The 21,737-nt window shown below is 41.4% G+C and overlaps 1 protein-coding gene across 2 annotated transcripts in view; it reads left to right on the top strand.

Annotated features, from left to right (window-relative positions):
* Positions 1 to 1,384: 1,384 nt before the first annotated feature.
* The window catches only part of LOC115809503 (serine/threonine-protein kinase D3-like), a 31,517-nt gene continuing 11,164 nt past the window's right edge, over positions 1,385 to 21,737 (top strand). For both annotated transcript variants that reach the window (XM_030771184.1, XM_030771183.1), the window contains exons 1-4: positions 1,385 to 1,678; positions 16,597 to 16,735; positions 20,305 to 20,436; positions 21,702 to 21,737. The exon at positions 21,702 to 21,737 is cut by the window's right edge and continues 122 nt beyond it. In XM_030771184.1, the coding sequence (XP_030627044.1) occupies positions 1,385 to 1,678; positions 16,597 to 16,735; positions 20,305 to 20,436; positions 21,702 to 21,737 (601 nt within the window). The remainder of the gene's footprint in view (positions 1,679 to 16,596; positions 16,736 to 20,304; positions 20,437 to 21,701) is intronic.

Raw genomic sequence — 21,737 nt, 5'->3', positions numbered from 1 at the left:
TCCAACGATATGTGAAATGTGTCCGTTTGGACAACCACCCTTTTTTATCCCTCTCTTTTGAATTGTGTGATCGACCGTTAGAGGTCGTAGACACTCCAGCCATTTCTCCCCCAAAAGCGCTAAGGCAGGAGCTATTGGTATTGCGCCTGCGCATCAAAGGGTTCGCTGTTTCTTTAAGTTTAGGGTAATGTAGTTTAAATCTTGTCGCCGATGGGTAAAAAACAACCGAACTCATAATCCCAGAAGCATTTGTACTATTTTGTTCTTTAAAGTAGGGGGGGAAAGAACGTTTTCGTTGGGCGATAATAGGATACGCATGAACTACATCCAAGCGAGCTGCTTCGAGAGGAAAGTTTTCAAAGAACGAGAACTTGGGAAAAGAGGCACCCGAATTAAGACTCTTTTGCACACTGCGAAACTACAGCGAACTCCCGATTTGCCGATTGTAAAATCGTTTTCAGAACGCTTGAAAGTAATCTTATTGTGGAATCTGCATCTCTAAATAATCCGCATTTCTTTGGAGAATCAAGGTAACGTAGCTAAAACAATATTTTCACTCATGAAATTCTGAACACTTCATTTATTTTGCCCTGTAAAGATAGACGATGTAACTGTAGCGTAGGTAAATACAGATTATTTTGAAATATTTAACAGTACATACCCAGATGTGCATTAGTCGGGTCCAGATGTGTGCAATGATAGCTCGTTCTTTTGAACGTACAGCGTATCAGTCAAACTGAGTTTAAGTTCATATTGATTTATGACTACCTGTTGGGGCTAACGAACTATATTAATTAAATTACGTTGTATGCTATCGAAAAGTACCACATTTAGCAAATATCACACCGTTACCGGCAAATTAACAGGGTGTTGCTCTATCCGTTAATAGTGCATTATTGATGGTCAAAGCTTAACAGTCATTTATTATACAGTGCTAGCTATATCCTTACACCAGCCCAATGAAAAATTGTGATTTTCTTGGCAGACTTCCGGTGAATAAGGCACCATGTCCAACGTCAGGGAGTAAAAACTTCATGAACGTGGTCTCAAGTTGCACATCGCTGGATGATCGGAGACGCGGTCCAGTTTAATTTCTCCTTTTTACGGTGAACATTTACAAGTGAATCGTGCTGCTCACGCGACAATGAAGGAAGTGTACGCCTTACGGGGAAGGGTACGAAACACATCACTTTCCCGTGACCCCTTACAGAAGTAGGTGCATCTCACAGTAATAGCTGGAAAAAGCGATCATTAAATTGAGTGGTGCGCAAGTTGGAACTCTGATCATTTGACAAGTCTTAGACGGATTCAACGGGAGTAACAATGACACTTTGATTTTTTGGCCCGACTTCATTTAAAATACAGCAATTTGTTAAAGGGGCAAATGTCAACCTGTAGCAGCTCGTCTCCTCCATCTCTTCCAAGACTTTCCCCCCTTCCTCAACATCCCTCGACACCAATCACTCCTTCCCCATCCCCAAGCCCACCTGCAACCCTCTACAGCCGCCTCTCCAACGGGAGTGTGAGCGCGCCAAGTCCGACCAACTCAAGGGGTTCGTTCCATGGGGTCTCATTTCTCCTGCAGATTGGTCTGACCAGAGAGACAGTTAACCTTGAAGCCAGCGATTTATCGCTGTCTGCGGTGAAAGATCTCGTCTGCTCAATAGTGGACCAAAAGGTAAACGCTTAACATGTAGCAAAACGTGTTGACTAAATTCAGTCTTTGATTAACTTTACAGAAGTGAAGTTTTGCTGGTTTATCCAGTAGGCCTGCCGCTTTTTTTTTTTTTTTTTTTTAAACAGAGTTGAGTAAAATTTACCGTCTTGAGTACACTGTTATCACAAAGCAGTGAGCATTGAGAGAACATAATTCAACAAGTGAACACAATTTAAATCTTATAGTCTTATAAGACATCATATTGGATGTCTCTCTTTACCCGTACATATCAACACAAACTGATTTCCATTACATTTAGTTGATTTTGAGCTTAATGTTACATTGTGTGCTAATGAAAACAAATTTGGATTTGGCTCATAACATCCACAATCTCTTGAAAATGTCTACACTTATTGTAACTAGGTTCTCTATTTGTCAATGGGAGCAGATGTTTTGTTTTCCTTTACATTTCAGTTTAGAAACTGCTGTGTACGTCAGAGGGGCTTAAGATTAGGGAAAGTAGATGTTTTTCTAAGAAAAAAAAAGGTCAGGAACAGTGAGATGTTTGTTTTCACACTTCTGTTTTGTGCTGCAAAGTATAGCACCTTTATTGCATGGTTTTTCCACCAGATGTTGTTTAGCTAAGAACTTGGAGAGTGAACTATAGCATTCAGCTATGTATGGAACTCTGCAAGGACTTGCCATATTGAAATATTTACAGTCATGATTGTGTGGAAACTACTGATGCAGTGTTGTAAATGGTTCATTCTAGGACCAGCAACCTGTTAAGACCCATATTCAGAACACACGAGAAAAATATTAATAATAATAATAATAATAATAATAATAATAATCAGCCTAGACTAGACCAAAACATGGTAGAGCTGTAGGGTAAAGAGTAGGAATTATGAATGCCAGATTTATTGTCATACTCAATGAGTTCAGATGGAGTTAAGCAATTGGCATGCGAAAATGAGACATGCTACATAAAATCTCTGTTGAATTCTTTATTGTTAGGTGCAGAGATGCAAAACCATGCACATTATTAGTCTTTTCTAGGTACCTGTGTCTTTGAAGAGTGGTCAGGATGACTCTGTGAAAATGATTCATGTAAACGAACCCTTTTGTCCAGTAGTAGTAACTGTGATCAGTAATGTAGGTGTAATTAGATGTATCTGAAAGAGCTTGAAATCCTATGGAGCAATGGATGATCAAGCAGGTTAAATGAGACTGAATTTCATTCAAGCAGGCAGGTAGATTTTGTGGTTCACTTGATTATATATCTGTTCTGATTATCAATGGTGGACAGTGAGTACTTATTTTCAATAAAATGCGTTCAGCGCTTTGACTGGACTGGAAAACATGTGGGCACCGGGACCTATTATAAGTATTAAATATTGCAGAGTCAGCCTTTTTCTCTTCCTTAAGAATTTCTTCTTTCAAAATTTGTAGTTGTCTGATATTAAAAGAGGTTGCTTCATCAACAGAAGACCTGCATTTCCAGGCTTGTCACATGATTCACACCTTGAAGACACAAAAATTTACATTGAGAGCTATGGTTAGTCAGAAAACCAACTCCCCCTACATACTGAGAATATGGAGGCAGGGCAGAGGTGATCGGGTTCTTATGTTTCTTTACATACTGGGAGGGGGGAGAGTCCCTTGGGTCTCCAGGAAGCCAATGGGGAAGTTCCCCTCCCCTGCTGGCTGCTACACTGTAGCACCCCACCCCACAGAAACCTATAGCTTGCAGAGGCATGAGAACCGTTTTGGGAGGGGGTGATACAGGGGTTGGTAAAGTTGGTGTGCACTGAGCTTAAGTTCAGACTGGTGTTGTGTGAAACAGACGGTGAGCAAGTGCTTAGTTTGCAGAATGTTCCCCTAGGTGTCCATTGCTAGGGCAAGAAATCATTTAACGGTTCTCCAAACCAGACTTCAGAAATACAGATGGAAAGATTTGACACCCTGCTTATAAGAGGCAGGGTTCTTATGGGCTCTTAACCTCTTGATGTGGATTGTGTAATTTATTCATATTCTTTGGTAGGGCCATTTGGAGGTTGGAGTGTGAGATTTCAAACGTGGGAAAGTCACAATGTCTAAATTAAAGAAAAAAAACAACCCAAAACGGCGTGTTAACAGTATCCAGACCCTAACATATTGAGAAAAGAGGAAACATCCATCATGTAAAGTGTCTGAAGAATCAACGCTGATGACAAAAGAATCTCAGTTTTCGCCTCTCCCACACACTATGCCTTACACTGATGTGGGAAAATGTTCAAGCAGAGAAAAAAAAAAAAAAACTTGCTTAGGATGACAGCGTTCATCTGTGTCAAACCTAATGCAGGTTGAGCTAAAAACCAGGCAGTGTACTATAATCCCCCCCATCATGAAATACGATGATTAAAATTTCCTTTTAGATTGCAATTTACAACAAAAATGAACCCTGCGTAGGTTTAGTTCAAAGGAGATGAGTTAGGAGAGTACAACAGTATTCTGCATTGCACTTTAACCTGAGACATATGAACATGCTATGGCTGGAATAATACAAACGTTTGATCACACCCAGATTCGGATCTTTGACGGAAGCGAATTTCTGAGGAATCTTTTCATAAACATGAAAAATATTCCCTTCATCTAATGGATTTCAGTGTCCTCTACAATCGGAATCCCCTCTGGAACTCTTTTAATTTTATAACTACTATTGTTCCCAGCATGAAACCAAACTTGCACACCTTTGATCATCCCATTACATTTAATGCTTTTTTCTTTAAGAATGGACTGTCATTCAGTACTGTAGTGAAAATCAACAGAGAGAGTTGACAAGTACTGATGATCTAAGTGATCTCGTTTTATTTATGATAGAATGATACAAAATTAAGTGTGAATTCTGTTTCCCCTTTGAGTTTAGTGAGATACAAAGTAACCACATTTTACCAAGATATTTATTTTTCACTGAAAATTTTGCTGAAGTTTTAAAGGGCTCTCACAGGAAAGTCATGTGCAGATGAACATCAGAGTCAACAGACAAGGCTGTGGCACCTGATAAATGTTTCCCATTAAACCTGGATCAAAACAGGATTGGCACTTCTGCCTTCCCAACTAGAAAATCACAGGATGGAATAACTTAAACCTTGTGTTTTTACCTTAGTTCTCAAAGTTACAGATCATCTACTTCTAGTGCAATAGTTTCCACAGATTTTTATGACGGTTTTTATGCACCTGGTCCCATTGATAAACAAGAACAGTGAATCAGCCCTGAATAGGCCACAGTTACTATCATAAATCCTATTTTATGAGTTCTCCTCAGGGGATTTTTGTTACATTTGGGCAAATCACAGTTTTCCGTATTGTGTTGTTGCTGTACTCAACAGGATTACAGTATTTGGTGTGACCAAGTTTTGCTCAGATAGCTAGTATTGGCCAATGCTTTAATAGACATTTGAGAATCATTAACACATTCCTGCCAAATGTGTTTAGCTCTCACTGCTTCAATCCCAGTAGGAGGCTCGGGTTTGCGTAACATCCGTATGACCTGAGTTTAATGGGTAAACCGTTCTGTGGAAGAGAGTTTGGAACCCATCTGAGGTACAAGGCTATTTAGAAAATGGAATGTGAGGCACGTGTTAAACCGTACTGGGTCAAGCTGTGCTCTTTTCTGTTCTGAAGAATCTGAACCCTTCTGGTTAATTGTGACACTGATGAATAATGACATTTGGACTGTCAATCTGCAAAGCGTTAATTGAAGACAAATAGTTTTCATAGGCTGTGGCTGCAGTGATATCTTGAACACATGTGCAAGGGAGTGTTTTAGTCTTCAGCATTCTGAAATGCAGATGTTTCGTAGATGAAGTCGTCTTGTCACGATTTCAAGCAGTTTGAGGGACTGTTCGCTGATGTAATGTAATGCTCAAGTCAAGCTGGGCTGTGAGCTAGCGTGGCTTTCTTAATTTCCTAAAAGAATGTGTATTGTGCGTTTGCTTCCTCCGGCTGTTATCATCTTCATTCCTGATTAAAGAATAGCAAAGTGGAGCTACAAACACTCCAGAGCTCTAAGCAGAATAAAAAAAAATAAAAAAAGAGAGGGAGAGAGAGCCGTCCATTAGACATATTGTTTCTCAACATGAAAATTACTTTTTCAGTTCCTCTGCTTCAAGATCACTTCCTTTAATTGAGCTTTTGTGTCCAAATGTCTCTAAAAAGGGGCCAGTTACATACAGTGGATGCATGTCTACTTTTGTATTGTGATGGTGTTTGGGGTGGTGTCCAATTGTGTGGCGAGGAAGATTTGGACAGTCTCCAAGCTAGGTCATTCGGCCAAAGGGAGGGCTAATGTAAGGCTGCTACTGGTCAGCGGGCGGGCTGGCTGGCTGACTTACTGGCTGGCTGGGTTACTTGGCTGGTTCTCCACTGCATTCCAGTCTGGTTAAATATTGTCCATAAGGGCAGCCACCCTGACTGCCTTCTTCTCCTTCACTTCTATAGTGTGCTCCATTACCTGCCATGTAGAAACTGCAACCATGTAAATTACTGGAGCTGAGAGTGTTCAGAACCTTTTGGGTGGAACAAACATAAGCTCAGGCTCCTTTACTAAAAAGCTGTGGAAAACTTTCTTTCATGTTTTCACAGAGAGTGCTCTATAAACCAGCCAACGTCTTCCAGAGGAGACAGAGAACCTTGTTTATTCAAGCTGACATAATGAAAAGGAACAAACGATAAAGTACAATTCAAAGAACGAATGCCCAAGGTCTAAGGAGTTGCATAAGGGATATTTTCAGAACATGAAAACATCCATTCATCCCTTAGAAGAGCTTGAAGATTTAAAAGTAACAGTCTTGTCAAGGATGAACCACATGTTTTGGGTCCACCATAATCATCTTCTTTCTGTAGTTGAGATTGCTGTTTTTTTTGTGGATTGTTGTTAGGTGTTCTGACATGTGTCGCCCCCCCATCAGTTTCAGAGTTAACCCTCTTAACTCCACCTCCCCTCCCCCAAAATGGTTACCCATTATGCTGAACTCAGACCAGAAAGTATGGGTTTAATGTGTCTATTCCACTGTCACACTGATAGAGGAACAGGAATTGCTGAGGGCGAGATATCGACCTCCTTATCCAGATCAGCTGACGCAATTGACTGTATCACTGTCACTGTCTGTGGACTTAAGCAAAGATTAAACAAACACAAAGCATTTACAGTTATGAAAATGTGATTATTGATCAGGCAGGCATCCATGCCTTGGTTTAGGACCACTGTGATGGCATTCATTTGGAAAGACTCTATACAAATTCAGGCTGCTTTGCATAGATAGCATTATTTGATATACAGTTTAAAGTGAAACTGACTTCCACTGTATAGAGATGAGGTCCATGAAGTGCTGAAGTGCTATTTAACGCTAGTTAAGATTTGTGATATGAATTTACCAAATGATAAACATTTTTTCTGTAGAGAATAAATAACCTGCGTTAGTTCAGGTATTTTTTAATGATGAATCTTGTTTATCTAGTTCATCCTCAGTTTATCCTTTGTGCTCTGTTGTATTACATGGTTTAGGTGTGAGAATTATAGATTTGATTTTTACGAAAGGTGCTTTTACTATAGTCAGAGGAGTTTGCAATCTCTGCCTGGTACTAGCGTTCTACCACAGGTTAACGTTAGGGTAATTACTTATTCTTTGTCATCTGAACGTTTGGATTTGCAAACCTATTACTGAGTTATCTTTGAACTCAGCAGTAGCCTCCCACACAGGCATCTAATGAACAGGTCTTTTTTAATTGTTTTGTGATAACTGACTAGTTTACTCCAAAATTTGTGTATCATTGAATTTACTACGTCAGGGAATGCTTCCAAATTAACGCCAAAACAGACACAGAACAGCTGAGTAACAGAGTGAAGAGGGGAAGCAAGAAAAAAAAAAAGCCTTCAAGCCAAGGGCAGTTTTCCATAAGGAAATATCAAGCTTGGCTTCTGCTGTCAGCATAAAGGAGGAAATAAAATAAATGCCATCTGTTTTGACTCATCTGAGGTCCTGTGTTGGTTCTAATTCAAGTTGTGTATGTTTTTCAGATGAATTATGATGATGACAGTAGATTTTGTCCTAACTGACCTTTCAGTCATGCTATGGTTTTCACAAAGCTTTGATTTCATTGCACAGTCAGAATACAGCATGGTTTTTTCGGCGTGGTGTACAAGCGGACAGTTGAGACATGACATGGACTGTCTCTCTTTGTGTATTCACAAATATGTACCAGGATGTGGAGTGCAGTGTGTTCTCTAGTTTTCTGATAAAGCTTCCATTGTCGTCCCTTTCCCATTTTGAAACAATATTATCTTTAAATACAGCTGTAAGTGGAAATTCAGGGGGCTTCAATTCAAGAAAGTGGCCTAGCTCACACAAGCTTTACATAATGGTCACTGTAATTGCATGAATGAACATTTACCCTAAACACTTACCCTTGCTTTGCAGATCATCTGCTTTATTAAAGAGTCTCTAAACCTAATCAGGGGCATGCTTGTTTTCACAGCCTACATTTAAAACGCCTAAATTGTTTTCTGTGCAGTTTAGTTGCAGAACCAAAAGTCTTGGGCGGGGGGTGGGGGTGGGGTGGGGGTGTCTTTCAATGCGCCTGCTCTCGGATCCCTCATTAACTGCTGCATACAGGATGTGTCAGCCCTGGTGCTACCTTTATCTTGCTCTGAGAGAGAGAGAGAAAGCGTGTGGTGCTTATCACAAAGCAATGTAGGAGCATATGGTCTCAGTCCAGCCACTGTAGGCAGTAACCAGTGCTGTTATCTAGTCAATATGGTACTCGTATGTGCAAGCACTATTCTGTGCCAGATTAGTATCTGTACGTGACAAATAGAACCATTTAATTGTTCCCACACCCCACCCCACAATGAGGTTTTTTTTTTTTTTTTTTTTTTTTCAGTGAAGATTCAGGTTTGTTTACATCACTTGGTGCACTGAAGTTCTCCTGCAAAGTAAAGCTGGTTTTTTTTTTTCCCCCTCCAGATTGCTACTCAGTGATTTTGCAGTAGAAAGTAGTGGTAGTTACAACAAGCTTAGGTCTTAGCCTTAGTTACTTATGTTCCAAGTCAAAAATGTGATGTCATCCTCTGAGAGGATGGGGTGGGAGTTAGGAAGGGGGAGTGAACGTTCAAATGTCTGCTTCTGCACGGCTTCCTGTTTTCGGTGTTGCCCAAAATCTCTTACAGCGTGACTACACACACTGTGTCAGCTACTTGAAGCAACACGCTGTATATGTTTAAGTGAGTGAATAGTGAAATAAACATATTTGCAATGCAAGAACACCAAAATAGACGTCCATTAAAACTAATTCGCGTCATGTCCAGTGGGATGGTAAATGATATTGAAAGTGAACAGCAGCTGAAAGAAAAAAAACTGAAAACCTTTTCATGAGAAATCCTTTAAATTAGTTATTGGATACTTTTTTGTACATTAATTTAATTGCATGACTTCAAACTAGCTGCCTCATTTCCAAAAGCTTTTCCTGATAAACTGCTTAAACTTTACATTGTTCTTCGGCTGGAAGATATAAAGGATTATATTAAAATTAATGGTTCTCTTTGTCAAGGCGTGATTGAACTAGCAGAAGAAGAAAATGTTTTTTTGGAAGGTTTGTTGGAAAAAACAGTAAACATTGCCTCAAAAGGTTGTTTTTATGAATCCTTTTCCTCACTTTGGGATGTATGTGCGCTCGCCTCTAAAATGATTGAGTGCATGTGGAGGTGGTGTGTGTTTATGTCTGTGCGTGTGTGTGCGCCATAAAGAAGTCGTTGGAGTGTGTGGTCTCCTCCTCTACTTAAGCAGCCCACAGTTGCTGTTGGATGCGGGTTGCACAGCTGTGGTGGTAATTAAGTCGAAGGGCGTTCTGCTCTGCTCATGAATTCTGCTTCTTTACATATTTCCCCGTTCCCCAACTGTGTGTGTGTGCGTGTGTGTGTGTGTGTGATGGTTCTCAAAGTTCCCAATATGCCGGTCCAAAATTAACCACAATGAATGTGACCTAAAATGCAAGAGATGATGTGGGTAAACAGAGAGCATGATATTTAGGCATGAATTTGAGATTCATCCTGGGATAAAACATCTGCCTTGCCTAGAACCTACTCTGTAAAAAAATGCATTGCGTTTACGCAGTCTTCACATTATATATCTTTTGTGTTGTGGCAGTAAAATGTAAATGGTTCCTAACGGAGCCTACAGTGTCGCTAGGTGTATGTTATACCTGCTTTGCGTAGGAGTATATTCTATGTGTTTGGTTCTATTACGTGCCCTCTCCCCATTAGGAAGGTAGGTTTGTATTACCCGTTGCTGCCTTGTGGCTGACATTGGTGGTATTAGACCAGTGTTAATGGGTTTAATAACCCTCTCATTTTTAAACATGGGCTGAAAAGCTTGTTGATCATCATCAAGGACAGAAGGGAGGATGGGGAGAGAGAAAAAAAAGGTGAAGTTCTTTTCAGTACATCTACGACAGCTCTCCAAAGTCCTTCTAAAGATCCACGTGCTTTAGCGGTTTGTTAGCATGCTAACTGTTTCCACGGTAACCGATCAGCAAGAGATTGTCCTGACCACCCTCCGTATCCAGGAGATAAAAACAGCGGGTCATGTGTACAGAAGTGTGGCATGTGCCCTTAACCCCACTCCAGCACAGGAAACATACCGGGTCAGCACAGGAACACGTTTTTAAGCTTAGCTCTGCGTTAAACGCATTTACTGTATAGTCTAGTGCGTTGCTCATGCTCCCACTTGACATTCGATGATAAGAGGACACGGAGAGCAACTTTGCTTGCTCATGAAAATTCATTCCCTTTGAACTGATCTGCAGTTGCAGGACAAATCACTTTTGATGTGTGGCGCTTAGGCAAATGTATGCCAAATCAAACAGGTTTGATTAAAGCCATTCTCAGCGGTCGGAGCAGTTTACTCAGATGATGCATTTTTTTAAGGTGAAAAATGAACAAAAGAAGCTCTTCTCGCCTGACCTGGATAGAATTTGGAGATCTGTTCTCACAGTTGTTCTCTGTGGTTATCCGTGTGTTTTTAATGAGCTAACCTAAATGCACTCTTTAGATCGTAGTGTTAACGTAGCCTAAACAAGTGTGTGGCCTTGAGCCGAGTAGCTGGACGAGGGAATGCCGTGCCGTTTCTAACGGACGGGATCCTAGTAGATGATCTATGACCTTACAGCCCAAAGACCTGTGTGAAAGCCCGCAACACTCTCTCCGGAACTACAAAGTTCCGCTGCGTTGGGATTATCCTTCGGCTAGCGACGCTGAGCGATTATACAATTCCCATCAAGAGTGGTGCACTTTGATCCATTGAGCTTTTAAACGATTAAGTGCTTTCCTGGGTGGCTCTAGCGGCTTTCCCTTAATTGTAATTTCATAAATGGAGTCTTCCGTCGCTTAACCTGTAGTTTTCTACGTTAGACCACATCAGGACAGGGCTCAGATCAGGACTGGACACATACAACGATGTAATCAGTATTAGAGGCAGTGGCTTTAATGAGTGAGTAGGAGGCAGAAAAGAAACAATCTTTGAAGTCATCCTTAATATATTACAACTTTAACAGCGAACCTGAGTGTGTGTATGTGAGGGAGGGAGATAGTGTTGTTTGTTTCTTGGTTTATGTCTGTGTGCGTGCATGAGGTTGTGCCCACAGCAAATCATTGTGCATCCATGGATTTACCCTTGACAGATGATTAATTGGTTTGAATGGTCCTTCTCTGTTTCACATTTGGCCTCTTGCACTGAGTACATTTGTTCACACAACAGAACAGCTATTTGGCTGACACCATATGTTTGTTTTTCCTCCAGAGAGGAGAGCGACCACACACACACACACACACAGAGACTCAGTTATAATCCTTTTTTATGATGTGAATAACGTAATGAGAACATGGATTCCAGAATTTTTGGATGATTAACGCAATGAGGTTACACACACTATGTTTTTGAAACCTTCAGTCTGTCAGAAATGAGTGTTTTATGACAAAGACAAGTTGAGTGCAGTTTGATACTTTTACACTGTAGATAATTAAGCATTGAAGTTGTTCTAAAGAACTGCAGTATGTTTCCTAAACACTGCAGTTAGTCTTATTTCATTTGACCTTCTTACAGCTTTGTTATTGAACAAATTTGTTGAATAATTCATGAAAAGTAATCTGTGATTGTATGTATTATTGAACTGTTTAGCAGTGGGTTGGTCAGATGACATGGCTGTCTTTGTTTCCTCTGCTTTTTCAAAACACATTTCAGGATTTGACATGTAGCCATCACTGTCCTGTTGTGAATGACCTCAGTGAATGACCTCTGCCTTCATCTTCCTGTGATCTGCAGATCTCAAGGGAGAGAGAGAAAGACAGAGAGAGAGAGAGAGAGCAGAGAACAGAGTACAAGTGTGTCTGGGAGAGGGAGAGAGAAAGGAGGACAAGAGTGTGTGTGTGTGTGTGTGTGTGTGTGTGAGAAACAGAGGAAGTGCTGTTGGTTGTCTCTCTCTGTCTCCCTGTGTTACGGACTCATTCTCCCTTTCTCGACTCCTGATGTGAAGTGTCTGAAGCTTTGTGACTATGGGCTTTAATGTAACGGCTCTCGTTTCCTGTCTGCAGTATCTGTTGATCAGAATGAGGGATGCATGAATGTGTGGTTAGTTTCTATAATGCCCAGTGGAGCGTGATCTTGGTTCTCTATCTATGCCCTGTTACAACTCTGCTTCACACACCTGTACCCACACAGATGACTAGGGGTGAATTGAATAAATCCTGTTTCTATTTCTCTCTCTTACCTTCTCTCTTTTTCTCTCTCTGTCTAGCACTTACACGCTCTCTTTCTCACACACACATACTCACACTCAGACTCACTCTCTCTCTCTCACACACACACACACACACACACACACACACACACACACACACACACAGGCAAAGGAATGATATCTGCACTTAACAATAGTGGGGGGTTGGACACATTTGTGTATGTAAGCAACAAGAAATAGACACAACTACTTATTAAACTATGTAGCTCGCTGACTGGTCTCCAAGCTATAATAAGTTGCATTCCCTCTTATGACTTTCTCATTTAGAATGAATTAATTCATTATGTGAGATGATTTGAGTGGAAAAAAGACATGAATCGTTCATCTGCCCCCTCAATGTTTAGATAATGGTACCACGTTGGATGTGAAATCAGTGCTATTGATGCCGGAAGGACGGGGGTCATGTGAAAAGAATGCAGAATATGTAAGACTGCTGCAGTGAATCCACAACATTCCAGAGCCCTCTGGATTAGGACCGAGTTTTTTACGGAATGCGTGTTCTAATCTGAAATTTGCCGCTGGAGGAAACTGTGCACGGCCATTTGTTTTGAAAACGGAAGAAGCGCAGCCGTGCGCTCCTGCTACTGATGAGCTTGGTTCTGGTTTATTAATAAACTGGGACTCATGATGACACGGTGTGGTGATTCCGCGTCAGGTAGGCAGACATGGTAGTAGAAGCTGAAGATGCCTACAGTTGATATATTGTGCACCTTTCCTCCTTTCAAATCATTGCCATTCTGTTTGTGCCTCCAGTTTGCCATTTACTATATGTCAGTGACCTTATTTTAGCCTTATTCACTCGATTTCTGGGTGTCAGATGAGAGAACAGTGCGCAGAAAGCATCTGTAACGTATCTCTCATTGCACATACCGTATAGCATCAGTCTGGTTTACAGATACTAACGATCCCCCTCTTAAATGATGCCTGTCAGTGGTTTGACGGTTGGGCTTGGTTGGACTGAACTGGTCTTATGTAACCTTATTGATGAGTAGGCCTCAGCTGCTTTGCCGTAGCATGGGACATTGGGTGGACCACGCTGGTGTAGAGTATGCAGTGTTTTTTTTTGATGCCTTCTTTCATTGGAACAGACTGTGGTTATACGCTGCAGTTATTAATCAGGGCGTGTCAATGGGTGGGTGCTTGATCTGACCATTTTACATCGCAGTAAGAATTAAAGCAAAAGGTTTTTCTTTCTTTCTTTCTTTCTTTCTTCTTTCTTTCTTTCTTTCTTTGTCTTTCTTTCTTTCTAGGATCATTTTTACACAGGATAATGGGATATTTTGGAAAAGAAACAATATTTTCATATATGGTAGCCTGTTAAAGATAGCTGGTGTTTTTTGAGAGCAGTCATCAGTATGGAAGCAGACTGGGGAAAGGCAAACACCTCTGTCAACAAACTCTCTTCATTTGTGTGCTTTGCTTATAGAAATAATCCTGCATGTACGTAATAGAATAATAACTGTGTAGTTACACGCCCTATTATAATGTGAACATGAAAATATTCTTTCAGTATTAAACATGTCTGAAGCAGGAAATGACATCACTTATGATATTGCCAATAACTGAATTCCTGGGTCCGTTGTATGCTTGGCTAAGACAGTTTGATCACTTTGGAGGAGCTAAGACAGGAGGTTTCGTGGGGTCGGGTGTGAATGTTTGGCTGTTTAAGAGCTTCTCTCATTTCCTTTTAAAGTGCCTCACTTTCAACAAAGCCCCACTGACTGGTGAGCAGGGGCTGGGTGTCATGGTGACCGAGCCCCCGGTCAGGCCTGCTTCCTGTCTTACCGTTTCAGAGGGCAGTGAGGGGACAGATCTTCGGTGTTATAGATACAAGCAAATATCTATTTACTCTCTCATTTCCTGTAGAGCCTGCTTTTACAAAGACTTCAGTCGTCCTGAATGAGTCTTGTCACGGATGACATGAACCAAATGACCCCCCCCCCCCGTTCCAAATGTAAATGTTCACTAACGGGAACACATCCGTACAATATAGAATTACAGCCGGTGTGAACCTCCATGCAAATATATGTTTTCTTTGTTTTTTTTATCTCAGTTACAATCTGCCATGGTCTACACCTGACATAAATATGTTTTGCCAGTCTACAGTTGGTTAAGATGAATGCACTGCTTATTTCCTTGCTGGAGGTGTTGGTTAGTTTTGCATTTGCAGGCATACAGCACGCCACATACGCAAAGACAAAATCAGTGCCAAAGGGAAAGAGAGAGTAAGTTTTAAAAAAAAGGTATTTTGGTAGGCCTATATATATATAATATATATATATATTTATGTGTGTGTGTGTGTATGTATGTGTGTGTGTGTATATATATATATATGTGTGTGTGTTTGTGTATATATATATATAAAATGTAATTTTTTGTTCTTGTAACCATGCCCCAGAGTGGATTGCCTTCCTGGTTTGGGGTGGGGGGGGGGTGGGGGCTGTTATCTCTCTTTGTCTCTGTTAATGGCAAAGATTAGAGGACCAGTCTGGGGATAGCAGCACTTACATAATCACAGCCTGTGTCCACCTAGCTCTGGGTGAGAGGGGTGTAAAGGATACAGTTAAGTTACATCTGTATGTTCAACCTCTATCTAGTCATTTGATCTCATTATGGGTTTTTTTTTTTTTTCCTTTTTCTGAGAAACGCATCATAGCACTTAAGGTTGTGTAAGTGTACCATGATAGTGGATGACCGTTTAGTCCTGAGCACGGTCAATAGCGGTTTAGTTGTTTAATACCTGGATAGTGTCAGTCAGAAGCGGAATTAAAGCTAAATATCCCATGTCAGCAGGGGGTTTTCTTCACATGGAAGTCATATGTACAGGAAACTGGTGCCTACTCATCCTGCTCAATTCTCAGTTCACAAATCCTTTGAGAACTTCAGTCATCACTTAACACTGAACTTTTCATTACGTTGAGGGAGACAGATTTATCACTTTGCCATCAAAATGTGTTTTTCGTGTTTCTGTTTGTATTTTCAGGTATGTTTCTCGAACAATAGAGCTTAGATTTTTTTAACTGAATACCAGGTGCAGTAGTGTTTGAAAGAAGGTCCCACGTTGTGTGGTGAACCGCAGTACTAAAAACTGACACAAATTCAACACTTCTGCTTCTAGTCTATCTGTGTACTACCAGTAGATACTGTTTTGCCTGGAGGTTTTTTGGCCTTTTCTGTAGCCTCTCGTATGAAATGGCTTTTCTCGGAGTTGTTTTGATTTCACCGTGCCAGTTCTTAAGGTGTCTCCAGTCCTGTCTGTAGCTGGTTGTAGTTGAGCTGAAGCCAGGGTCAGTGCGTTGCAGTATGACTGAACAGCCAAAGCAGGCATAATGTACCGCATAGCCGGACATCATTTAGTGGTGTGGGGTTTGAGGAGACATGTGCAGCTGGGCCGCGGGTTGTGGTATTGCGTACCAGGGCCGAAGCGTGCGACTGGACTGTGGATTGGTGGTGTAGTGTTTAGGCCTGATGGTTCAGGGCTTCGGGGTGTCAGTGACAGGTTCTCAGGCATTATTCATGACAGGAGAGATTAATGACTCTGTCTCTAATGATGGCCCTGCGGCTTCCGTCCCACACGCTAGCTTAGGTTTCCTGTATTCTCTTGTCTGTGTGCACACCAAATGCCCTGCACACTGTTTCTGTTAGATTGTTAATGATAAACTATTCAGCGTCTGACATGTGCGCAGTTTGTGTTAGAAAATAATAGGTAATGTGGTTCCTGAAATTGATCAGCCCGTATTTAAATCAGTAAAAAGCTTAAAAGCTAGTTGGTAAGAATCTGACATCAGTTCTACAATTAAGCATGCGTTTTTGAATTTTGTGGGTACTAACTGCTTGAATCTTAGACCAGGGATTCTGTAAAGCTGTTTTGTGACAATTTCTGATATTAAAAAAAAGAAAAAAAGAAAGAAAAACTTCACCTGAGATGAACCGAATCAAACTGTATCTAGTCAAATCAGATCATCACATGTGATGTGGAGGAATGGGCTGTCTGGGTTTCACAATAACGTTTATATTTTGGAGAGAAGATCTGAGACACTGTAAATTATACCTGTACTAGATCCCTTTGATACTCTGACTTACACTCCGCTTCTCCCCTGGCCCAGTTTCCAGAATGTGGATTCTTTGGAATGTATGACAAGATCCTGCTCTTCCGCCATGACCTGAACTCAGAGAACATTCTACAGCGGCTCACGTCCGCTGAGGAAATACACGAGGGAGATCTCATAGAGGTGGTCCTCTCAGGTGAGTACATCTGTCCATTTCTACGTCTTCGGATTGGTGGAGAAGGGAAACATTGTGTTCCTATTGATCGAAATAACTGTCCGTCTTTTTTCTGTGTGTCATGTGATGGCCATCATATTCAAGATGTTATAACTGTTACTTCATAGCTGTTACGTTGATTCTTCTTCTTGTGTGTGTGTGTGTGTGTGTGTGTGTGAATGTGTATGTGTTTTTCAAATTTTTTTCTTTCCTATGCCGCATTCAGAAAGCAGCAAAATTAACCGTGGATAAAAAAAAAAAAAAAAAAAAAGAATTGATGTTTTTAATGTAGTGCTTTTTAGGAGCTAACGAAAGGCCTTTGTGTCCCTTATTTATCTCCCGTGCGACAACTACGTCACTGTTGTAGCCCCCACCTGAAGCTTCCGCTGAGGTTTACGTTTTCCTCCAGTCGTGCGTGATGTGGTCTCTTGTTGACGGGGCTCGGAGCGTGATACTCAGCCAGCACCTGAACAGCTGCGTGTTGCGGAAGCTTTATACACACACATCCTCCACACACTGTATTCTCATCGCCTGGAAGCGCCTGTGACGACGCTCTGCCCCACACCACTTCCTTTCCCTGCAGGCTTTTGGTGCACGGCTCCTCCGGCAATGCTCACAACGTGGCCCAGAGACTCGTGTCTCGCAAAATCGTCTTTTTTTGTCTTTTTTTTTTTTTTTTTTGGTTGTTGTTGTTGTTTTTGTTTCTGCGCAAACGCCCTTTTCTGACGATCTCTCCCGGAGTTAGCATTTTGCAGCGTTTTGCTACGTAGCCGGTGTCAACAGAGCGAGTTCTTTGATGTGGTTCGATCGGAGCTTGTGTATTTTTTTTTTTTTTTTTGTTTAATTTAGTTTTTTTTGCGTGTGCTACAAGGTTCTTTTTTTGCCCCCTCCCTTCCCCTTTCCAGTGCAGTTTAGAACATCCAATTAGCAATAACATTCTAGACCGTTCACTCACACAACGTTTACATCGACCGATATTAGTGGGTATAATACATATGTCCTGTGACACGTGAACCAAGTCACCGCAGGTATTCCAGTTACGTACAGTAGTCTAACCCAGTTCGTGTAACACGTTGCCGTTCCCCTTCACGGTCGTGTAAATACTTGACTGTCAGAGACTACGGGACCCAGGTTGACACACTCCGCTGTTCCAGGGGAGCATGCCCAGTTACATTCCCTTTGACTCCCTCGCGCTGTCTGAAAGTTTGGCAACCATGAATCACAGATGTAGGATGCACCTCTGCCCTGTAAACCAAGTTACTCATGAGCCACGTGCTAACAGTTTTAACATATGCTGAAGGAACGAGGAAATCTGGTCTTCTGTAACAAAAAAAACAAACAAAAAAAAAAATTGGCTGACAGCAGCCAAGAAGATAAAGTACGTCACTCTAAATCTTTTAGCAGAGTTATTTCACAGAGCAGTTTCAGACAAACAGATGAGGAATCATACACAGACAGATGGATGGGGAATGCTATGTTTTTCCCTCTTTCATCCATTATTTTTCCTTCACTTTCCCCCCTGACACCTTAAGAAACATCCCCATGGCCACTTTCTAGCCCCTTTTTCTCCTCCATCGCAAACTAGACATGACGAGGTGGTTTGTGGTAATATGGATGACTTACCATTTATCAGGGACCAATTTCAGCTGATGTCTGCACTACTGACTCACATAGGGGGGGAAGGCAGCAGGGACAGCTTCTGGAATAGGCAGTTTCCTGTATGTTTTTGCCCTCAGTGCCTTCAGATCTGGACCTGTGCCTGAAGTGTCAGCCTCCTGGTGATGACGAATTTGTCCTGGCCTTCTGAGCCAAGTGGCTAATTAGTCATGCAACCAATGAGTCATCTGGTGACTCTGAGATTCACTGGTTTTTTTTTTTGTTTTTTTTTTTTCTTTTGGTTGTAACTTTATTTTTTTTTTCCCTGTCATTAGCACTCTAATTTTCTCTCAGAATGTTCAGACACCATTAAGCCACAGTGATGTACATTCTTAAATGGAACGACAAGCTACTGTGAGGCCTTTGCGGCGTAATAGTCAACAAAACTGGTTTACTAGGTGATTTACAATCGTATGTATCATATATAGCATTGCGAAATGACTGCCCATTGCCAACTGTGTCAAATTTTGCTAAATTAGAATGACACGGAGTCGCTAGATGTTTCTGCATTTGCTGTGGTGTGTGAGTGTGTAATGTGATACCGCATGTGGTTTCTCTCTCTCCACTTACTTCTCCATTTCTCTGATGTTGAGCCGAAGAATTCCCCCTCCTTATGAATGTGATCTTTGGGAATGTGGTTGCCATGGCACTGTTTTTCATTTGCTACCTCTGGGTTTGTCAGAGAGAGAGAGGGAGAGAGAGGAAGAGAGAGGGAGAGAGAGGGAGAGGAAGAGAGAGAGAGAGAGAGAGAGAGAGAGAGAGAGAGAGAGAGAGAGAGAGAGAGAGAGAAGGAGGAGGGGGCGCTTATGAAATTGTGCATTGAATTCCTCTGAACTCAACTTCTTGGAAATAGAAAGAAATAAGTGCTGGCAGGAAGTTTATGACAAGACACAACAAAGAGATAATAGTATGACAGTGATGACTACTCTCTGCTGTGCTGAAGGCTGCCACGCCCTTTTTTGGGTGATGCCAAAGGTTTCTCTGGAGGAGGAACACTGTGCGTGGGCACAGACGTTAGTCAGGATAGTCTCATGCATTGTGCACAGGAACTGCGTTACCTCATCTTAAACGCTTCTCCACTTTAAGGTCCGCGGTTGCAATTCCAGCACACCTGAATCTACTCTACAGTCAGTCTGTTCACACACTCATGAGAATATTGTTTGGCTAAAATTGATAGGTTTGTCCATGGGAGCATCAAAAGCCCCCATAGGCTATACCCTTCAGTCTTTCCTGCCCCTGCTCTGTGCCTGTATCAGACTCACCAGTAATCTCTCTCTTTAATATCAGATAAACCTTGGGCAGGGTGTTTCACACGTCAGGGGTCTCATATGTATTAATGTCTAAACTACTGATGATGATGATGATGATGATGATGATGACGACGGTGATTATAACTGCTGTAATTGATGTTGGTTAGAGCTTAAAAAAAAAAAAAGTCGAGACGCAGAACATTAACGTGAGTTGTCGATCCGTTACCACACCATGAAAAGCTTTTTGGGGCTTATCCATGTAACCTGGTTTTTATTTAGTTTTTACACAGTCTCTCATCTCATCTCAGCAATGTTCTGGATGGAATTTTGTATGATAGAGAGGCTAGATGATCCGAAATAGCCGTGAGAGGACTCAGTTAGACAACTTCCTTAATGGCACGAGCCTTCCATTCAAAGAACGCCACAACACTGGAGAGTGGACTTTTGTGTTAGTTACAACTATCTTTCTATTTTTAAAAAAAGGACACATTTCTAGTGGAGAGGTGCAATTAATATTTGTTCAGAATTTATGTTTTGTGTGTGTGGGTTTTTTTTTTTTTGACTTTATGTAGCTCTTTCATCTCTGTTGGATCTGTCTGATATTGTTTTGGGTGCTTATTATTTCGTTCTGTGTCTGGTTTGTAGCCCTCGCGACGGTTGAGGATTTCCAGATTCGACCTCACACGCTGTATGTCCACTCTTACAAAGCTCCAGCCTTCTGCGACCACTGTGGGGAAATGCTATGGGGATTAGTCCGACAAGGCCTCAAATGTGAAGGTGAGTCATCGCAAAAAAACAGACGCTCCAGTCATTGCAAAACTACTCATTACAAAACAGCCCTGGCTCTCGGTGCCCAGCCCGCAGGTACAGAAGTCTGGTCCTGAAGACTGGGAGTCTGGTCATGCTTCCAGCATAAATTATGTCGTCAAATGCCAGCAAGCGAACTCAACTAGGTCTGACCTGTCATATGTTTGTATCTTGTATATGTCTATTTTTCATGCCTTTCAGAATTAGGCGTTTTCCTTAACCAGTCAGAGATAAATGTCTCTGTATTGTGTCTTGTCTTATAACAGATACAAATATATCCCCAGTTGTCCTTCCTAGGGCCAAGGGTTGAAAGTGACTGGATAGATAGAATTACTTATCATACATGGACCTGAAGCTCAGTCTGAGGGTATTTTGAAGTCATTAACAAATTGATGCTACTGACATAGTTCTTTTTGGCTTTGGCCTAAAGGAAATTAAAGGTATCAGTTCTGGATTTGTCTGTGACATCCTGGCTCGGGTTAAAGCACAGTACAAGGCCAGAGAACAGAAGTGTTGATCCTCAAACTAGCACATCCCAAAACAAGCTCATCTCTGACCTCAATCCTGAGGCCCAAAACAAAGCGTTCACACACACACACACACACACACACACACACACACACACACACATGTGCACGCACACACACACACACACACACACACAGTCACTCGGAGCTGCGCTCCAGGATGCCTTTGCTGAGTGGGTGGCTTCCTGCCACTGCAGAAAAAAAACAAAAAAAACAAAACAAAAACTGAACAACATCTAAGTTGTGATTTCATATTAATATCATACCATTAGCAGATACGACTTCTGTCTGCTGTAGCAAATGACTATTGTCCTAAATTTGGGAAGGATTTTGTGAGAGTTCATTTTTGTGTGATAACTGTTATATCACTCTCTCAAATTAAACATCCTTTCTATTTAGGGTAGTTGGTCAGCAGGACAGCATATTTTATAATGGAACAATTATGAAGAAGTACATTAAATTACTGCGTTACATCAGCCCTTCCCTTTGACCTCAATTATGTGTCTACATAATCCATGAAATATTTATAAATGGTCACCAAAGGGCCACTAGTGGGCGCTGAAGAGGACTGATCAATAAGTTGCATTGAAAACAGTATATACGTCTTCTCTATAGCTGTCTTACTTTGTAACGTAGGTGTAATTGCTCTTGTGGAACAGGGCTGAAAGAAAATGCTGTGACCTTTTTTTTTTTTTTTTTTTTTCACAGGGTGCGGCTTAAACTACCACAAACGTTGCGCTTTTA

The sequence above is a fragment of the Chanos chanos genome, chromosome 4 (assembly GCF_902362185.1).
Source record: "Chanos chanos chromosome 4, fChaCha1.1, whole genome shotgun sequence".
NCBI classification, from domain to species: Eukaryota; Metazoa; Chordata; class Actinopteri; order Gonorynchiformes; family Chanidae; genus Chanos; species Chanos chanos.
This window is presented reverse-complemented; position numbering and strand designations above follow the sequence as displayed.